Source organism: Oryctolagus cuniculus, chromosome 7, assembly GCF_051225735.1.
Source record: "Oryctolagus cuniculus isolate XC-2025 breed Fujian yellow rabbit chromosome 7, ASM5122573v1, whole genome shotgun sequence".
Lineage (NCBI taxonomy): Eukaryota > Metazoa > Chordata > Mammalia > Lagomorpha > Leporidae > Oryctolagus > Oryctolagus cuniculus.
In genome coordinates, this window is record NC_142873.1 from 94,631,538 (window position 1) to 94,651,941 (window position 20,404).

General features: G+C 42.8%; 1 protein-coding gene and 1 long non-coding RNA gene across 7 annotated transcripts in view; one reads left to right on the forward strand and one right to left on the reverse strand.

Annotated features, from left to right (window-relative positions):
• The window catches only part of MIGA1 (mitoguardin 1), a 107,721-nt gene extending 97,499 nt beyond the window's left edge, over positions 1-10,222 (reverse strand). The window contains exons 1-2 of one of the 6 annotated variants that reach the window (XM_008265037.5): positions 10,031-10,222; positions 5,024-5,137 (exon numbers count right to left, since the gene is read on the reverse strand). In XM_008265037.5, coding sequence (XP_008263259.1) covers positions 5,024-5,122 — 99 coding nt within the window. In that variant the 5' untranslated portion in view covers positions 5,123-5,137; positions 10,031-10,222. Of the gene's footprint in view, positions 1-5,023; positions 5,138-8,695; positions 8,813-9,665; positions 9,783-9,817; positions 9,962-10,030 lie in introns of those variants that run through there. The other 5 variants (XM_017346160.4, XM_089300453.1, XM_089300452.1 and 2 more) reach the window with 5 other exon arrangements.
• On the forward strand, positions 9,737-18,890 carry LOC149125656 (uncharacterized). Its single transcript, XR_016210953.1, has 2 exons — positions 9,737-9,896; positions 17,608-18,890. It is a non-coding gene; the product is annotated as an uncharacterized LOC149125656 (long non-coding RNA).
• The last annotated feature ends 1,514 nt before the right edge of the window (positions 18,891-20,404 follow it).

Consider the following 20,404-nt stretch of genomic DNA (forward strand, 5'->3'; position numbering starts at 1 on the left):
AAAAATTATGGGGTATGGGGTGCTGCTGCTGTGCCATAGTAGGCTAAACCTCCGCCTGTGGTGCCAGCATTCCCATATGGGCGCAGGTTCCTGACCCAGCTACTCTTCTTCTGATATACCTTTCTCTCTGTCACTCTACCTCTCAAATAAATAAATAAATAAATAATAAATAAATTTATGGGGTTGGCATTGTGGTGTAGCAAGTTAAGCAGCCACCTGTAACACCAGCATCCCATATGAGTCCCAGCTGCTCCACTTCTGACTCAGTTCCCTGCAAATGTGCCTGGGAAAGCATCAGAAGATGGTACAGGCACTTGGGACCCTGCCACCCATGTGGAAGACCCACACGGAGTTCCAGGTTCCTGATTTTGGCTAGGCCCAGCCCTGGTTGTTGTAGCTATTTGGGGACTGGCCAGAGGATGGAATCTCTCTCTCCTTCTCTTTCTGTAACTCTTTCAAATAAATAAGTCAATCTTTTAAAAAAAAAAGTTAAAAGAAAAATGTCATGCAAATAGTAAACAAAGAAAGCAAGAGTGACTATATGTGTATAAAATAGACTTTAAATCAAAAAGGTTACCAGAGATAAGAAGGCTCTTACATATCAATAACATGCTCAATATCAGAAGATGTAACAATTATAAATACTAATGTGCCTAATAACAACTATAAATACTTATGTGCCTAACAACAGACCATGAAAATACGTGAGGCAAAAACTGACAAAACTAAAGGGAGAAAGAGACAGTTCCACTGGGATAAAGACTCCAGTAACTTCCACTAAAAATGGATGAATCAGAAGAAAAGGAAACAGAGGAGTTAATACAGCATGTAACTACATCTAAGATAGAGAGATAGAGAGAGAGAGAGAGAGAGATAGGTAGAACACTCTAACCAACAATATTAGCATTCATATTCTTGTAAAGGACACATAAGACATTGCCCTGGACAGACCATATATTAAGTTACAAATTATACCTCAATAAATTTTTTAAAATATTTATTTATTTGAAAGTCAGAGTTACACAGAGAGAGGAGAGGTCTTCCATCCGATGGTTCACTCCCCAGATGGTCGCAATGGTTGGAGCTCCGTCGATCCAAAGCCAGGAGCCAGGAGCTTCTTCCGGGTCTCCCATGCGGGTGCAGGGGCCCAAGGTCTTGGGCCATCTTCTATTGCTTTCCCAGGCCATAGCAGATAGCTGGATTGGAAGAGGAGCAGCTGGGACTAGAACCGACCCACATGGGATGCCGGCGCTTCAAGCCAGGACGTTAACCCGCTGTGCCACAACACTGGCCACTAAATTTTTAAAAATAAACATCATAAAAAGTATCTTCTCTGCCAACAACAGGATTAAGCTAGAAATCAATAGAAGCTGGGGCCGGCGCTGTGGCATAGCAGGTAAAGCTGTCGCTTGCAGTGCCAGAATTCCATATAGGTGCCAGTTCGAGCCCTGGCTGCTCCACTTCCGATCCAGCTCTCCGCTATGACCTGGGAAAGCAGTAGAAGATGGCCAAGTCCTCGGGCCCCTGTACCCACATGGGGGACCTGGAAGAAGCTCCTGGTTCTTGGCTTCAGACTGACACAGCTAAAGCAGTTGCGGCCATCTGGGGAGTGAACCAGCAGATGGAAGATCTCCCTCTCTCTGGTTCTGCCTCTCTGTAACTCTGCCTTTCAAATAAATAATCTTTAAAGAAAAAAAAAAAAAAAGAAAGAAAGAAACCAATAGTAGTAAAATTGAAAAATTCACAAGATTTTAGAAATTGAATACAATCTTTTTAAAAAATGGATTAAAAAAGAAATCACAGGATGGCACCATGGCTCAAAAGGCTAATCCTCCACCTGCGGCGCTGGCACTCCGGGTTCTAGTCCCGGTTGGGGCGCCAGATTCTGTCCCGGTTGCCCCTCTTCCAGGCCAGCTCTCTGCTGTGGCCAGGGAGTGCAGTGGAGGATGGCCCAAGTCCTTGGGTCCTACACCTGCATGGGAGACCAGGAGAAGCACCTGGCTCCTGGCTTTGGATCAGCGCAATGTGCAGGCCGCAGCACACCGGCCGCAGCGGCCATTGGAGGGTGAACCAACGGTTAAGGAAGACCTTTCTCTCTCTGTCTCTCTCTCTCATTGTCCACTCTGCCAGTCAAAAAAATAAAAATAAAAAAAAGAAATCACAACAAAAAAAAACAGAGTACTAAAGAGATCAAGGAATACGAAGACATAGCATACCAAAACTCATAGTATGCACTAACACAAAGTGAATCTATGGACTATAAAAGCTTACATTAAAAAAATTAGAAAAATCTCAAATTAATAATCTTAGGAAGTAGGCATAATCAAGGAAGTAGGCAAAGAAAAAATGAAATCCAAAGATAGCAGATAATTCATTGGGGAAAGGAGTTTTTTAACAAATGGTGCTGGGAAAAATAGAAATCCTCAGACAAGAAAATGAAGCTGAAACCTACCTAACACCATATGTGTAAAAATTATCTCAAAATAAATTGAAGTCCTGAATGTAAAACCAAAAACCTTAAAAAGTTTCACATCATTTAATTTGGAAATAATTTCTTAGATATGATATCAAAGGCTATAAAATCCACAAAAAATCAAACATTTAGGAATAAATTTAACCAAAGAAGTGAAATATCTCTATAATGAAAGTTATAAAAGACTGATAAATCATCAGAGACACACACACAAAAAATGGAAAGATATTTCTTGCTCATGGATTGGAAGAATTAGTATCATTTAAATGTGGTATATTACCTACAGCAATCTTTAGATTCAATGCAATCTCTGTCAAATTACCAATGACATTCCTTACAGCATCAGAAAAAAACAATCCTAAAATTCATATGGAATCACAAAAAACCTAGACTAGCCAAAGCAATTCTGAAAAGATAGGAACACATTGTATCAGAGATACCTGCACCACCATGTTTATAGCAGCATCGTTCACCATAGCCAAAATATAGAATCAGCCGAAGTCTCCATCATCAGATGAGTAAACAAAGAAAATGCTGTATACATATACAATGGAATATTATTCAGCTATTAAAAAATGAAATCCTGTCATTTGTAACAAAATGGTTGCAACTGGGGAATATCACGTTGAGTGAAATAAGCTAGACACAGAAAGACAAACATCACTGTTCTCTCTTAAAAGGAACTAAAATTAAGGGAAAAATTCAATTGAACCCAGAATGTTGACTACCACAGCATCACAGGGTTAGTAGGAACAAAACAAGTCTGGGTTTAAAAAAATAGGGCTAGCTGGGTGTAGTTCTTTAACTGTTGACAAATACGTAAAATGAGATGTTAATAGAGAAATGAGGTGAGGAGTATATAAGAGCTCAGTACTACCTCACAATTATTGCTTTGGAAATTTAAAATTTTTAAAGAAAAAACAGAAAAACTGAACATGATGAAAATTTAAAAATTTTACACATCAAAAGACATTATCAACACAGAAAAGCAAACTACAGAACGGGAGAAAATATTTGGAAATTACCTACCTGTTAATGGGTTAATACAGAAGATATACAGAACTCCAAAAACACAGCAACAAAAAAATGTGATTCAAAATTGGACAAAGGACTTCTCCAAAGAAGAAACACAAATGGCCAATAAGCACATGAAAAGATGCTGAACATCATCAATCAACAGAGAAAGGCAAATCAAAACCACAAAGAGATAATACCTCACACCCATTAAGATGGCTCCCATCAATAAAACAGAAAATCATAAGTGTTGGGGAGGATGTGGAAAAGTTGTAGGCTGTCAGTAATATAAAGTGGTATAGCCACGTGGCAAGCAGTATGGCAATTCTCCCAAAACTGAAAACAGAATTATCATATAATTCAGCAATTCCATTTCTAGGTATTTACCCAAAAAACTGAAAGTAGGGTCTTAAAGAGATATTTTGTACATCCATGTTCATAGCAGCACTATTCACAATAGCTAAAACATGGAAGCAACCCAAGTGTCCATTAACAGATGAACTCATGAGCAAAATGTGGCATATCTAATTAATCCCCTTTAAAAAGAAGGAAATTTTGACATATGCTACACATGGATGAATGCTGAGGATATTATGCTAAGCAAAATAATCTAGTCACAAAAAGAGAAATTCTGCGTAATTCCTCTTAGGAAATATATAGACAAATTCAAAGAGATAGAAACTGAAATGTTGTTTGCAGGGGCTCGGGGAGGAAGTATGGAGAGATCCTGATAAATTAATAGAGTTTCAGTTTTGCAAGATGGCAAGAGTTCTGAAGGTTGGCTGCACAACAATGTGAACGTAATGTTACTGAACTGTACACTTAAAAATCATTAAAACAGGGGCACGGCTCTATGGTACAGCAGGTAACGCTGCTGCCTACAATGCCAGCATCCCACATGGGCACGAGTTCATGCCCTGCCTGCTCCACTTCCAATCCAGCTCCCTGCTAATGGCCAGGGAAAAGCAGCAGAAGATGGCCCAAGTATTTGGACTCCTGCTGCCCACGTGAGAGACCCAGATGAAGCTCCTGGCTCCTAGCTTTGTTCTGGCTCAGCCCTGGAACTTGTGGTCATTTGGGGAGGGAACCAGCAGATAGAAGATCGATCTCTCTCTCTCTCTCTCTCTCTCCCTCTCACTCCCTCTTTCTCCCTCTTTCTCTGTAGCTCCAATTTTCAAATAAATAAATCTTTTCAAAAAAAAATGGTTAAAACAGCCAATTTTATGCTACGTGTATTTTACAACAATAAATTAAAATACAATAACTGTAATAGAACAAGTATATTGAAATAACATAATTCACTAAAAATAACTGAAATAGACTATAAATCAATCTGAGAGGGAAATTCATTTAAAAGTTACAAAATCCTCCTTTAAGAGCTAAAACTAAGAGAACAAAACCTATGATAACAAAAACCAAGTAAATTTTAGATTGTTTATGAGTGTACTATATAAAAAGTTCAAATGAAACCCTGTAAACTAAATATGCTCTGAGCAACAAAATTATTCAAGTTCATCTTAGCTTCTACTGGTTTACCTGGGAGAGAGAAGAATACCAAGACAGAGGGAGATCAAATACTCTCAGTGCTGCTGCCTTCAAGGAAAACTGTGATTCGCTTCCTGTTTCTTCTGACATGACTCCTCTTGGAATCTTCATTCAAAGAAACATAAAAATATATTAGCCACAGAGCTTTCTGATTATTTTACCCATAAAAAAGTGAATTCAAAATATATCTCCTATCAGCTATTCTGTTTTTTCAGTTATTCATGATATTATAACTGAGCTGAAATTGTATTTATTAATCACCAAAGCAGCAAAACAGAAAATGGACAAGATTTAAACTTTGAGTACAGGTGATAAATTTTCTTTAGAACATTTTAAGTTCCATGAACTGGTGTTATGGCGTAGTCTATCAAGCGATCACCACCAGGCACGCCAGCACCACATATGGGAGTCACTTTGTGTCCTGGATGGGCCACTTCTAATCCAATTCCCTGGTCATGACTTGAGAAAAGCAGTGGAAGATGGCGCAAATGTCTGAACCCTTGCACCCATGGGGAGACACAGATGAAGCTCTTGGATCCTGGCTTTGGTTTGGCCTAGCACTGGCCCTTGCAGCCATCTGGGGAATGAACCAGAGGATCAAAGATCTCTGTCTCTCTTTGTTTTTCCATTTCTCTTTGTAACTCTGACTTTCAAATAAAATAAATAAATCTTTAAAAAAAGAAGGGGCTGGCACTGTGGCATAGCAGGTTAGGCCACTGCCCGTTGGTGCCAGCATCCCATATGGGCGCCAGTTCAAGACCTGGCTGCTCCACTTCCGATCTAGCTCTCTGCTGTGGCCTGGGAAAGAAGTAGAAGATGGCTCAAGTGCTTGGGCCCCTGTATCTGCATGGGAGACGCAGAGGAAGCTCCTGGCTCCTGGCTTCGGATCAGCCTAGCCTCCAGCCACTGTGGCCAACTGGGGAGTGAACCAGCAATGGAAGACCTCTCTCTCTCTCTCTCTCTCTCTCTCTGCCTCTGCCTCTGCCTCTCCTTCTCTCTGTGTGTAACTCTGACTTTCAAATAAATTAATAAATCTTTTTTTTAAGATTTATTTTATTTATTTGAAAGAGTTACAGAGAGAGGTAGAGACAGAAAGAGGCCTTCCATCCGCTGGTTCACTCCCCAGATGGCCGCAACAGCCAGAGCTGCGCTGATCCGAAGCCAGGAGCCAGGAACTTCTTCTGGATCTCCTACGTGGGTGCAGGGGCCCAAGGACTTAGGCCATCTTCTATTGCTTTCCCAGGCCACAACAGAGAGCTGAATTAGAAGAGGAGCAGCCAGGACTCAAACCAGCACCCACATGGGATGCCGGCCTCTCAGGTCAGGCCTTTAACCTGTTGCACCACAGCGCCAGCCCCCAATAAATAAATCTTAAAAAAAAAAAAAAAGATAATTCTAAGTTTTAGAATGGTTAAATAAGTTTATCAACCTTCAGGCAGTAATTTAAAATCTACTTCCTTACTCCATAAATAAGTTTGTGTGTCAATTTTTAAAATGAAAAGTTTGGCCAATGCCATGGCTCACTTGGTTAATCCTCCACCTGTGGCACTGGCATCCCATATGGGTGCCAGGTTCCAGTCCCGGTTGCTCCTCTTCCAGTCCAGCTCTCTGCTGTGGCCCGGGAAGGCAGTGGAGGATGGCCTAAGTGCTTGGGCCCTGCACCCACATGGGAGACCGGGAGGAAGCACCTGGCTCCTGGCTTCGGATCGGCATAGTTCCAGCTGTAGCAGCCATTTGGGGGGTGAACCAACGGAAGGAAGATCTTTTTCTCTGTCTCTCTTTTTCACTGTCTAACTCTGTCAAATAAAAAAAAATCTTAAAAGAAATGAAGTTTAACAAGAATCCTATAAATTTTTATGTGTTGATTTTTAAAGATAAAAAATGAAATCTTCCCTCTCATTTCCTTCATACAACAAGGAGAAAGGGAGGCTGACGAATGGAATCTGGAACAGGATTCCTGGGGCCAGAATGGGAACTCAGAATTCACTGACCTTCCAACGTAAAACTTTTATATTGTTTTAACACATGCTATTTGTTTTGAAACTAACGAGAAAAAAAACTCATATGTCTACAGAGGACCCAGATGCCACTCAAAGAGCACTCCCTAGAATGGTAGACCCTTGACAGTAACATGATGGTTCAAGGCGAGTCTCACTATACCCTGCTGAACACATTTCCATGATACTGATGTATAAACCAGTTGACTTATCCACTCATTTATAATACAGAAATATACTTTCCAACTCCCCGAATACTTATAAATGCTATCAAGATATACTGCCCCTGAAATAAAAGATTGTGGGAAGCTGAATTAATACATCCAAAGGCTGCCTGGAGAACACGACATCCAAGGGGCCTGAGGAGTATGTCATCTAGGCCAAGAAAAGTCTGAGGACCATCTCTGGTGAATAGAGAGCTGGCTTCTGTGGCCACCAGAATGTTTTTACTCCAAATCCAATCCTCTTCTCCTTAGGCGGTGCCGCATATCACTACCGATGAAAGCAAAAATTACCCACTATCCCTCTCTAAAAGCTGACTCATTATATTTTCTTTAGGTTTGTTCTTTCTGCACCCATCTCTCTGCCTATGGCAGACCATTCCCTTCTATTAAGGCCCATCTTTTTTTCAGACAAGTGTCAAAACTATTCAGTAGTGGTGTCCTTTCCCCCTTCAGGTGGGCTACTACTACTGGCACTCACCTTAATCCTTACCAGTGATACTGCAAGGTAAACCAAATCTCCCCTTTCCTCGAGGTTCTAATTACAATTTTTAGGCCTGGTATAATTAGTTCTAATTGAAGTACGTTTATCACAACCAACAGCTGTGACATAGGCACATTATTGAGAAACACAGAGAAAATCCCCAATAGTTAAGACAGCAAAAATGGTCCTCTGGAGAATGACACTAGGGGAATAAGGGAGTGGGCAAGGAACTGATGCTTTTCTCTTAATCCATTTTTTTTAACATTTCCTTTCTTATTTGAAAGTCAGAATTACAAAGAAACAGAGCCAGAGGGAGAGGGAGAGGGAGAGGGAGAGGGAGAGGGAGAGAGAGAGAGAGAGAGAGAGAGAGAAAATCTTCCATCCACTGGTTCACTGCCCAAATGGCCACAAAGGCCAGGGATACGCCAGGCCGAAGCCAGGAGCCAGGAGCTTCCTCCAGGTCTCCCACGTGGGTGCAAGGACACAAGGACTTGAGCCATCTTCCACTGCTTTCCTGGGTGCATTAGCAGGGAGCTAGACTGGAAGTGGAACAGCCAGGATTTGAACCAGTACCCATATGAGATGCTGATACTGCAGGCAGAAGCTTAACCTTCTACACCACAGCGCCAGCCCCTCTTTTAAGTCTTTCTATAATAATTGGCTTTTTATAAAATTGTCCCCATGTATCAGTTTAAAAAAATACAGAAGAAAAATATATCCTTCTCCCTTCCCTGAAAAATGTTAACTTTGAGAAACATTATTACCAATTAGATTCTCCTCAGAGAATCAAGTCAAATGGAAATCATAAAGCAATTTATGCTACTGCACTAAACACACATGCGTGCACGCACACACACACACACAACCTGAAAAGAATTCATGCAACGTTCTTTTAGCCACAATGGATCATCCCAAATTTTTAAGCAGACAAGAAAAAGATAACACAAACACTTCAACTCACCGCAGTGGTCCTCTTAAAAGAATTTTGAGAAATCTGTGGTTCTGCATTCTAACCACCTTATTCCCTTTCTTTGAAAACCACTATGGAAACTGGCCGGCGCCGCGGCTCACTAGGCTAATCCTCCGCCTAGCGGCGCCAGCACACCGGGTTCTAGTCCCGGTCGGGGCGCTGGATTCTGTCCCAGTTGCCCCTCTTCCAGGCCAGCCCTCTGCTGCGGCCAGGGAGTGCAGTGGAGGATGGCCCAGGTGCTTGGGCCCTACACCCCATGGGAGACCAGGAAAAGCACCTGGCTCCTGGCTCCTGGCTCCTGCCATCGGATCAGCGCGGTGCGCCGGCCGCAGCGCGCTGGCCGCGGTGGCCATTGGAGGGTGAACCAACGGCAAAAGGAAGACCTTTCTCTCTGTCTCTCTCTCTCTCACTGTCCACTCTGCCTGTCAAAAAAATAAAAATAAAAAAAATAATAAAAAAATAAAATGAAAACCACTACGGAAACTAATTTCAAACCATCATTATTAATTGAATATCAAAAAAACCTGTTATTTCAGAATACACTTTCAGAAGTATAATTAAACACGACGGTTTCACGATTATTCAAATTTATAAAGGAAGAATAAAACATTACCAAAAATATTGTAATATGTAATGTATTACTGGCTACTCTCCATTCTAATCACTGTGCAATTAAAAATAAGTTTCATAAACAGAGTTCGCTTCTTAAATACCGTAAAAATGCATTCTACAACTTTCACTTCATCATCAGAGCAAGAAAGACTGAAATATCAAAAAACCTGACGTGCAACTTGAACCTACACACCTGAACTCTGAGAAGGATACTTTAAAAACAGCAAAAATCCTTAGCTGCAAGATCTCCGGAGTCCTCCCTCCGGAGAACAACCGTTTTACAACTTTAATTACAGAAGGGATCCGACGCCACAATCCACCCTATGCCAAAACGACCCTCTGAGCGCACCTTCCAAGCAGCATGACAGTCCACAACCCAAACCACTCCCTGCGCAAACCTCCGACCACAGGAGCCGCCCCAGGTCCAGCGCTAGCCTTCCACCAAGAGAACCGGAAAAGCAGCGCCTGCTGGCTCGCCACCCAAACCCTGTGCGGACTTACACCCTCGCCATCCCGACTCAGCACCCACTCTGCGGACCTCCCCCAGGCGCTGGGGCCCCGCTCTCCACTACTCCACCAGGTAATACTTCTTTCCTCTCCCCACCGCTCGGCGCCAGCCCGCTGAAGCCCGCACTGCAGCCCGGCTCCCGCGGCTCTGCCCAGAGGGCGTCGCGACCCCGCTCCCCCTCCAGTCCATCATTCCACCCCGGGTACCTGGCGCTCCACCGGCTCCCGGTGCAGCCGGCCCACGCCTGCTTCCCTGCCGCAGCCCGGCGCTGAGCAGCAGCCTGGCCACTGGGTGCGGAGTCCTTCCGGGGTCAGGAGTGGGAAGGTGGAGAGAAAGTGGAGGGGGCCTTCTAGTCTTTCTGCGTGGGGGCTACGTGTGAAGCAGCCGCCGCCATTTTTGTTTAGGGTAGAGGCTCCTGCCTTGCCGGTTGGATGTAAAAATTAGGTTGCAAGAATGCATGTTTTCACAAAGCTATACTTTCTAACCTTTTGGGAATCCAGGACTGCTCTGCTCATCTAGTGAATGCTGTGAGACCTTCCCCAGAAGAATGCACACAGACATATATTGTTAAAATACCATTTCAAACTCTGCAACCAAATCTATGGATCCCAGATTAAGAATTTTTATTATGAACTCTACTCAAGTGAGCGTTAACGGAATTTCCAACCCTGGATTTATGATGCCTTTGTTATTGATTTCAATTCCTCTTTAGCTTTTCTCTGTTTTTCTCTGAATTAGGCAACCAAAGAATAGCAAATGTGACCAATTACGAGGAGTTAGGTAGGGTATTCACATCTCTCAAATTATAATACATAGTGAACTAAACAACACACAAAAAGTTCAAGATTCTTTTTCTATGTGAGTCCTGAGCCAAAACATTCTGTCAGACCCACAGATTTATGAATTCCAGTTGCTGAGCATATTTGCAGTGAAAAGTCAAAATTATTTTGTAAAGATAGCTGGAATATGAGAGCAAATATTCCTATTTCTAGCTAAGGAACACAAATGAGCAATCCTTTTTGTGTTCAAAATTCACATTTAGTCAAATGGAAAATAGAATGACAATACCAACATGATGCTTCTAGACAAATAATAAGCAAAGTACACAGATGGAATTCTGTGTGAAAATATTTTGCACTTCAGAACTAATGGAGCTCTTGAGACTTGAGGAATCTGGAATTGGTAAGGGTATCTTTAATTCCTCAATGTCCTTTCTGCCGCCTCTTATCCCCTCTTTTTTTTTTTTTTAAGATTTTATTTATTTATTTAAGAGGTAGAGTTATAGGCAGAGAGAGGGGGAGGCAGAGAGAGAGGTCTTCCACGGGGCTGATTCACTCCCCAAATGGCTGCAATGGCTGGAGATGGGCTGATCTGAAGCCAGGAGCTGAGATCTTCCTCCAGCATGGGGTCCCCGACGCGCGTGCAGGGGTTGGACCATCTTCTAACTGCTTTCTCGGGCCACAGCAGAGCTGAGCTGATCAGGAGCCAGGAGCTTCTTCCAGGTCTCTCACATGAGTGTGGGGGCCCAAGGACTTGAGCCATCTTCTACTGCTTTCTCAGGCCAAAGCAGGGAGCTGGATCGAAAGTGGAGCAGCTGGGACTTGAACTGGCGTCCATATAGGATGTCAGCGCTGCAGGCCAGGGCTTTAACCCACTGTGCCTCAGCACTGGCACCACATTATTCCTAATAGTCAAAAAGTGATAACAACCCAAATGTCCATCAGCGGATGAATGGGTAAATAAAATGTGGTATATCTGTGTAAAGAAATATTATTTAGAAGCAGTCATGGGTGAGGGTCTGACGAAGAACTTAAGACACCAACTGGATGCCTGTGTACCCTAGCAGAGTATCCCAGCTCTGCTTTCAGTCCAGCTTCCTGCTAATGTGCATCCTGGGAAGCTGCAGTCAATGACTCAAGTACTTGGGTCCCTGTCCTTGCCGTCCATATTGGAGACCTGAATTGAGTTCTAGGTTCCTGATTTTGGCTTGCCCCAGCTGCAGCTGATGGGCATTTGTGGAGTGAACCAATGGATGAAAGATTTCCTCTCTCTCTCTCTCCTTGCCCTAAACAGTGAAGTTTTTCTAAAAGTCTGTCATAAAACACCATATAGTGGGGCTGCCATTGCGGCATAGCCGGTGAAACCACCACCTGCAGTGCTGGCATAACATATGTGCCCTGCTCCACTTCCAATCCAGCTCTCTGCTATGGCCTGGGAAAGCAGTGGAAGATGGCCCAAGTCCTTGGGTCCCTGCCCCAATGTGGGAGACCTGGAAGAAATTCCTGGCTTCTGGCTTCAGATCAGCCCAGCTCCAGCCATAGAGGCCATTTGAGGAGTAAATCAGCTGATAGAAGACCTCTCTCTCTCTCTCTCTCTCTCATATCTCTGCCTCTGCCTCTCTGTAACTCTGCCTTTCTAAGAAATAAACAAATCTTTAAAAGAAAAGAGAGAGAGAACAAAAAAAATGCTACATTGTGGGGCCAGTGTTGTGGCATAGCAGGTAAAGCCACCACCTGTAGTGCCAGCATCCCATATGGGCACTGGTTCAAGTCCCGGCTGCTCCACTTCCGATCCAGCCCTCTACTATGACCTGGGAAAGCAGTAGAAGATGGTCCAGGTGCTTGGACCTGGAAGAAGCTCCTGACTTCTGGCTTCAGATTGGCTCAGTTCTGGCCGTTGCGGCCATTTGGGGAGTGAGCCAGCAGAGAGAAGACCACTCTCTCTCTCTCTCTCTCTCTCTCTCTCTCTCTGCATCTCCTTCTATTTCTGCATAACTCTTTCAAATAAACAAATAAATCTTTTTAAAGAGTGGCACATCGTTTACAGTTCTATTTATATAAGATATCCAGTCTAGGCAATTCTGTAAAGAATATTTGTGGCTTCTTAGAGCTGGGAATGTGGGGGAAATGGGAACCTCTGCTAAAGAGTACAGGGTTTCTTTTTAGGGTGGTGAGAATTTCTAGACTAAATTTTGGTGGTGGTTGCACAAATCTGAATATACCATTGAAGTGCACATTTTAAATGGATGAATTATGATTTGTGAATTTTATTTTAATAAAGCTATTACCAAAAATTTTTACTATTTTTTAACTCAAGAAAATGAAACTTAGAGATTATGAATAATGGCAAAAGCTGGAGATTTCAAGCCAGAAATTGTTTAGAGAATGTTTTCACTGCGCAGCAGCAGAAGTGGTCAAAAAGTTGTAATTAATGATAAAATTTAAACTAAACTGCATGGAAACAAGAGTTTATATCTTCTACAAAATCTTAGGATCATCACAGGCTGTTTCTAAATTTAATCTTATAAAAGAGCTGCATCTGCTGCCTATATTGTTTAAATGATGGAAATTTTGAGTTTTGAGTACAAATGTTAATCACTGTATCTCTGAGTTAGAAAATACACACTTCTTTCATATTTCCCATTCATTCATCTTGTCCAATGGTAGCTTTATTAATTTGTTCATTTCCTACATTGTGCCATGCACTGTGCTGAATGCTAGAAATACGGCACTAGCAATACTGACGCCTTGTAGGTTCCCAACTGCAGCATATTATCTCTAATTGAGCTCTGTTTGCCTATGTTGTATCTTTCCTCTTTGGTCCATCAGTAATCTTAGTCTTCAAGCCGAGATTGGCTGTCTATGATATCAGATCTTCCATTTATCCACTTAAATGTCCTTTCAGTTACCTTATTCTCCCATGACCCTGACCTCCTGACTGAATGCTCTAGGGCAGATACTTGACCCAGGTGAAGACAATCAATCCATTCTGGGTGATTTTTCAAACTAAGAACTCTGCTTTTGGAGAAAACTGTAAGATGGCAAACTGACAGGTAAGCAATGAAAAGATCACAACAGTGCGCAAGCAGTGTTTGGGTCCCTGATTCTAGCTGTCCTTCCTTGAACTCCATGAGCCCATAAATGCCCCTTTTGCTAAAAATGGAGCAGGCCAATTGTTATACCCCAGCTTACTGATGTGCCTCAAGTGGGTTATAAATTTGCCAAGATGGTGAACTCTGATGGGAATCTCTAATTGCAGGCATTCATTTCCATTGACCTAGTATATTTCAATTTTCTAAATAATTCAGTCTGATAAACAGAAAAGAGTTGGGTGAATAGTAACCTAAGCCAGGACAGTAGTTCTCAAATAGAGAAGATTTTGCTCCATGGAGGACATTTGGTAATGTCTGCAGACATGTTTGTCCCCATTAGGAGGAGGTGCTACAGCCATCTAGTGGGTAAAGGCCCAAGATGCTGCTAAACGTTCTACAATGCATAAGAGCCACTCGCCCTAATAGAGAATTATTCCATCCAAAATGTCAATGGTGTTATTTTTTTTAGATATCCTGAGCTCTAAGAGTGAACAGATGGTAACAGATTCTTGGCAGAGAAGCCAAATGTCAGTGCCAAACACTTCCACATACAAATTAAGTTACCACTAGGGGGCTGGGGATGTAGGTGTTTCTACCTTATCCAAGTCAAATATGAGGGACCTCAAGGGGACCATATGGAAAAGATGACTGTGTCACCTGGAATATAAGAAAGATGAAACCAAGTAACTGATTCACAATTGAGAAGTCCAAGTCAAGAGGCTAAGGCCGCCTCTGAAGAGAAGATGCACACAGGGCGGATTCTTAACAGCCCATACTCTGCGCAGGCTGGCAGCCGGGAACCCAATATAGCCTCTTATGTGGGCAGCAGGAACCCAACCACTTCACCTGCTACCTCTTTGCGTCTTCACCAGGAAGAAGCTGGACTTTGGAGCTGGGGCTGAGACCTGAACCTAGGTCTGATATGAGGTGCAGGCACCCCAACCAGTGTCCTAACTGCTAGGCCAACTACTCATCCTACACAGGACATTTCATTATCTGAGAGTGACCAGAAATACTAAAGGCTAAGATTTTGTCCCAGGAGCAAAGAAGGATCCTAGAGATCTTCAGGGAACACAACGAGAAAGAATAACTTTGGTTTCTGTTGGCCCCTGTCAAATCTAGCTTGTTCATAAAATTAGGAACAGCAGTTTAATTGGGTTTCTGGCACTTATCACCAAAAACATATTATGAAGCTGCAGGGCTTTTGAACATTGGCACTAATGATGTTTTAGACTCTCCTGTCACATTAATACAAAGAAATGTTATAGTTACTTCTTCCACCAGTCTTCCTCAGGGATATTGACAACTATCCACCTAATGGAGAAAATCATCCTTAGTTAAGAACCAACAAAATTTGAGTTCTTCAATGGTAGGCTCTGGGAATACTGTGTACAAGACAAGTAGTCATTGTTCTCTTTGAGTAAGTTAATCAGAGATAGGGAAAAAAATAAGAATACAAAAAAAATTTAAATAATTTAAAATTAATAGGCCGACGTGTGGCACTGTGGGTTAAGCCTCTGCCTTTGGTGCACCAGCATCCTATATGAGAACACTGGTTCAAGTCCCCCCTGCTCTACTTCTGATGCAGCTCCTTGCTAATGAACCTGAGAAAGCAGTGAGAGATGGCCCAAGTACTTGGGCCTCTGCACCCACATAGCAAACCCAGATGGAGTTCCAGGAATTTGGCTTCTGCCTGGCCCATCCTAGCCCTGGGCATTGCAGTGGTTTGAGTGAACCATTGAGTAAACCAAATCTCATTTTGTCATTCTGCCTTTCACATAAATAAAACAAATCTTTTTTCAAATTTATTATTTAAAAGGTAGAGTTACAGATAGGCAGATAGAGAGAGAGATCTTCCATCCGCTATTAGACTCCCCAAATGGCTGCAATAGCCAGAGCTGTGCCAATTCAAAGCTGGGAGCCAGGAGCTTCTTCTGGGTCTCCCACACAGGTGCCGGGGCCCAAGGACTTGGACCATCTTCTACTGCTTTCCCAGGCCATGGCAGAGAGCTGGATCGGAAGTGGGGCAGCTGGGACTATAACAGGCATCCATATGGGTTGCTGGCACTGCAAGCAACACTGGCACCACAGTGCCAGCCCAAGTAAAACAAATCTTTTTTAAAAACTTTAAAATTATAGGGGCCGGCGCTGTGGCATAGCAGTTAAGGCTGCCGCCTGCAGAACCGGCATCCCATATGGACACCAGTTTGAGTCCCTGCTACTCAACTTCCTATCCAGCTCCCTGCTAATGTGACTGGGAAAGCAGTAGAAGTCTTTGGGCGCCTGCACCTGTGTGGGAGACTTGGCAGAAGCTCCAGGCTCCTGGCTTTAGATAGGCTCAGCTCTGGCCATTGCGGCCATTTGGGGAATGAACCAGTGAACGGAAAACCTCTTTGTCTCTCTGCCTCTGCCTCTCTGTATCTCTGTCTTTCAAATAAATGAATAAATCTTTTAAACAAGTGTATCTGCTTGAAGGAACAGCATTTGCAAAAGCTTCTTCAGTCTGGGGTACTTGAGTATCAAAATGAGTGAGAGATACTTTAAAAAATTTGCAGGAACAAAAAGTAAATTTATTGCAATGTAAAAAAAATGATTGAACTTCATGCATACTTTTTTCATAGTATGCATTTTCTATGAACATTTTGAGATCCTCATATGAATGAATTTACAAAAAAACTGCTGATTATTATTTATTTACTTTAAAGGCAGAGAGAAGAGGGGGAGAGAGAGAGAGATCTCATCCACTGGTTTCTTCTCCCAAAAGCCCACAATAGCCAGGGCTGGGTAAGGCTAAATTGAGAGCTAGGAACTCAATCCTGGTCTGTCATGTAAGGTGCCAGGGACCTAAGCACTTGAGCCAGGGACTCAAGCACCCAAGCACACTGAGTGTATATCAGCAGGAAGCTGGAATCACAGGCAGAGTAGGGACCTAAACTAAAGCACGCAGATATGGGATACTAGCAGACCAAGTGGCACCCTAACCACTGTGCCAATTGCCTTCCCCTCAAAAAGTTTTGCACCAAAATAAACATATCTTTTAATTTCATTTTCCATGAACTTTTTGAAGGACATGCATATGTCTTGTGCATTGATATTTTAATTTGCCATTACTCAGATGCCAAAATTAATTATTTTGATATGACCATCCTATTTCCTACCTCCTTTCCTTTGTTCTCTCCTTTCCTCTTTCTGCCCCTGCTTTTCTCCTCCTTCCTGTCTTCTGTCCCTGCATTTCTTCTTCGTTTTCTCCCTGTACTCAGAGATGCTGTGGTACCTGGCCTGATAACCCATACTTGGTCATAAAGTTCGCAACGTTTTCTCCACAAAGGACCCTTTTAGAAATCCACTCAAGGATCAGTGTGATTCACATGGGTGTCCACATTATGGGATGTATAGTCTCCTACTTCAGAGAGGAGAGTTGATTGATTTATGTTCCATTATCATGTATTTCCTAATAATCCACCAAGAGACACTGTTTTGGGGTCAGCACTGTGGTATAGAGGGTAAAGCCACTTACAACATCAGTATGCCATATGGGTGCGAGTTCATGTCCCAGCTGATCTACTTCTGGTCCAGTTTCCTGCCAATGGCCTAGGAAAAGCAGCAGAATGTGGCCCAAGTGTTTGCTCCCCCATCACCCACATGGGAGACTGAGAAGAAGCTCCTGGCTCCTGGCTTCAGCCTGGCCCAGCCCTGGCTGTTGTAGTCATTTGGGAAGTGAACCAGAGGATAGAAGATCTTTCTGTGTTTCTTCTTCTTTCTCTAACTCTGGCTTTCAAATAAATAAATAAACCTTTAAAAAAATTAGACAGTATTTGAAGAAAAGTAAGTGAGGAGCCAGTATCGTGGTGCAGTGAGTTAAGCCACTGTCAGGCACCCCATACAGATCAGACTGCTCTGCTTCTGTTCCAGCTCCCTGCCAATGTGCCTGGGAAAGCAGCAAAAGATGGTCCAAGTGTCTGGATCCCTGCCACCTTCATGGGAAATCAGGATGGAGTTCCAAGCTCCTGGCTTTGTCCTGGCCCATTCCCAACCGACATTGCCATTTTGGGTAGTGAAACAGTGGATGGAACAGCTCTTTATCTACCCCCCAACTCTGCTTTTCAAATAATAAAATAAATCTTAAAAAGGAAAAGTAAAAGATTAAAGATTTTGGGAAGAAGACTATAAGGTTAAAAGTAAACATTCAAGTATGAACAGGAAGTGTGGGAATCCACAGAAGTCAAAAGCAGAAGTATTACACTGTGTCAAAGTGCATGTGCTTGGTGAGGACTGGCCCACCGCAGAGACCTGACCTGGATTCCACTGAGAGGAACTTGCCAACCGTCATCTAGGCTTGAGGTACACCTGTTTTAAACAGTCACATCATTTGCCTTCCTTACACCAACAGTGCTCTAAACCCCCTCCATGACAGGTAAGCCCAAAGGTGACCTTGGTTACTGAGCAAGGTGGTGCTGAGACTTTGGAATTAGATTCAGTTTGCAAGAACACTGTAAAAACAGAATACCTCTGCTATACTGCCAGTGCAAGCAATTTTGAAAAGGTGGCTTTTGCCCATTTATCTGATTGCCTGTCTTATTGATTTGTGAAAATATATGTTTCATTTATATATCTAGGCTTTGTTGATTACATATATTTCAAATATCTTCTATTTTCTGGCTTGACTTTCCATCTCTTAATGTTATCTTTTGATGCAAAAATTATAGGGCAATTCTTAAAATTCTTGGCAGCAGAATTACTTAGTGATGGCAAAAATTTCCAAACCATTTTTGAAAATACTCTTTCCTTTGCCCAGGTCTTTCAATATAGTTACTTTGTCACTCATTTAAAAAACATTCCTGGGCCAGCATTGTGTCACAGTAGGTTAAGCCACTGCCTGCAATGCTGACATCCTATTTGAGTGCCCATTCGAGTCCAGACTGCTCCACTTCAGATCCAACTCCCTGCTTATGACCTGCGAAAGCAGCGGAAGATCACTCAAGTGCTTGGGCCTCTGCCACCTGCACGGGAGACTTTGATGGAGTCCCCGGCTCCTGGCTTCTCTCTGGTTCAGTCCCAGCCGCTGTGGTAATTTGGGGAGTGAACTGATGTACGGAGGATCTCTTTTTCTTTCTCTGTCTCTCCCTCTGTCTCCGTAACTTTTTCAAATAAATAAATATTTGAAAAATAAAAGTATTCTTTTTACTTTGAATCCGTAGATTAAATGTTTGTATCACAACTTATTTCTAGGTAGCATAATGCTGACAGGCACTTATTATCACAGGAAAGTTCAGAAAATTAAGAACACTTGCCTTTTGTCAAGTTTATAAAACTCTCATTTAAGTCTGAAAGTTATTATGTACTTTGCCACAAGACATGGACAACAAATGAATTCTATGATAATTCCCTTATTTATTTACAAAGGAATATTATATAAATATTTAAAATATTGCTTTTTTAAGATATATTTTTATTTATTTGAAAGGCAGTTACAGAAAGAGAGACAGAAATATCTTCCATCCACTGTTCACATTTTAAATGGCTGTAGCAGCCAAGTCTGGGCCAAGTTAAAGTCAGGAGTAAGGCATTGCATCCCAGTTTCCCACAAGGGTGGCAGAGTTTCAAGTATTTGGGCCATCATCTGCTGCTTTCCCAGACACAGTAGCAGGAAGCTGGATTGGAAGTGAGCAAAACTCAAAATGGACCTCTGATATAGGATGCCAACATCACAGGAGGTATCTTAACTCACCGTGTCTTAACACCAGCTCTGAGGATACTTATAGAGAGAGAATGAGAGACAGATCTTCCATCCAATGGTTCACTCCCCAAGTGGCCTCAACAGCTGGGGCTGGGCCAGGCGAGAGCCAGGAGCCAGGAGCCAGGAGCCAGAAGCATCTTCTGGGACTCCCACATGGGTGCAAGGGCTCAAGAACTTGGGCCATCTTCTGCTGCTTTCCCAAGTGCATTAGCAAGGAGCTGGATTGGAAGTGGAGCAGCCAGGACTCCAACTAGTTACCCACATGGAATGTCAGCATACCAAGCAGCAGTTTCACCCACTATGCTACATGCCGCACCAGTTTGGCTGTTTTAAAAAATGAAAATTTGGGGGCCGGTGCTGTGGCACAGCAGGTTAAAGCCCTAGCCTGAAGTGCCGGCATCCCATGTGGGCAGCAGTTCAGCTCTGGCCATTGCAGCCATCTGGGGAGTGAACCAGCGGGTGGAAGACCTCTCTCTCTCTCTCTGTAACTCTGTCTTTCAAATAAATAAAATAAATCTTAAAAAAAAAAAGAAAAGAAAATGCTTAGTTTTAAAAAAATGAAAGCTTAGAGCTGGTGCTGTGGCACAGCAGGTTAAGCCATGGCCTATAAATGCTGCCATTTCTTGTGGGCACCAGTTTGAGTCCCAGTTGCTCCACTTCCAATCCAGCTCTCTGCAAATGCACCTGGGAAAGCAGGGGAGGATGGCCTAAGCGCTTGGGCTCCTGCACCCACATGGAAGACTCAGAAGAAGCTTTTGGCTCCTGGCTTTGACCTGGCCCAGCCCTGGCGGTTTTGGCCATTTGGGAAGTGAACCAGTGGATGGAAGATCTATTTCTCTAACACTCTCTCACACTGTAACTCTGCCTTCAAGAAAATAATTAAATAAATATCTTTTTTTTTTTTAAATGAAAGCTTACCACACTGCTAATGTCTTCTAGTATGTAAATTGCAATATTTTTTGAAATAGGCTG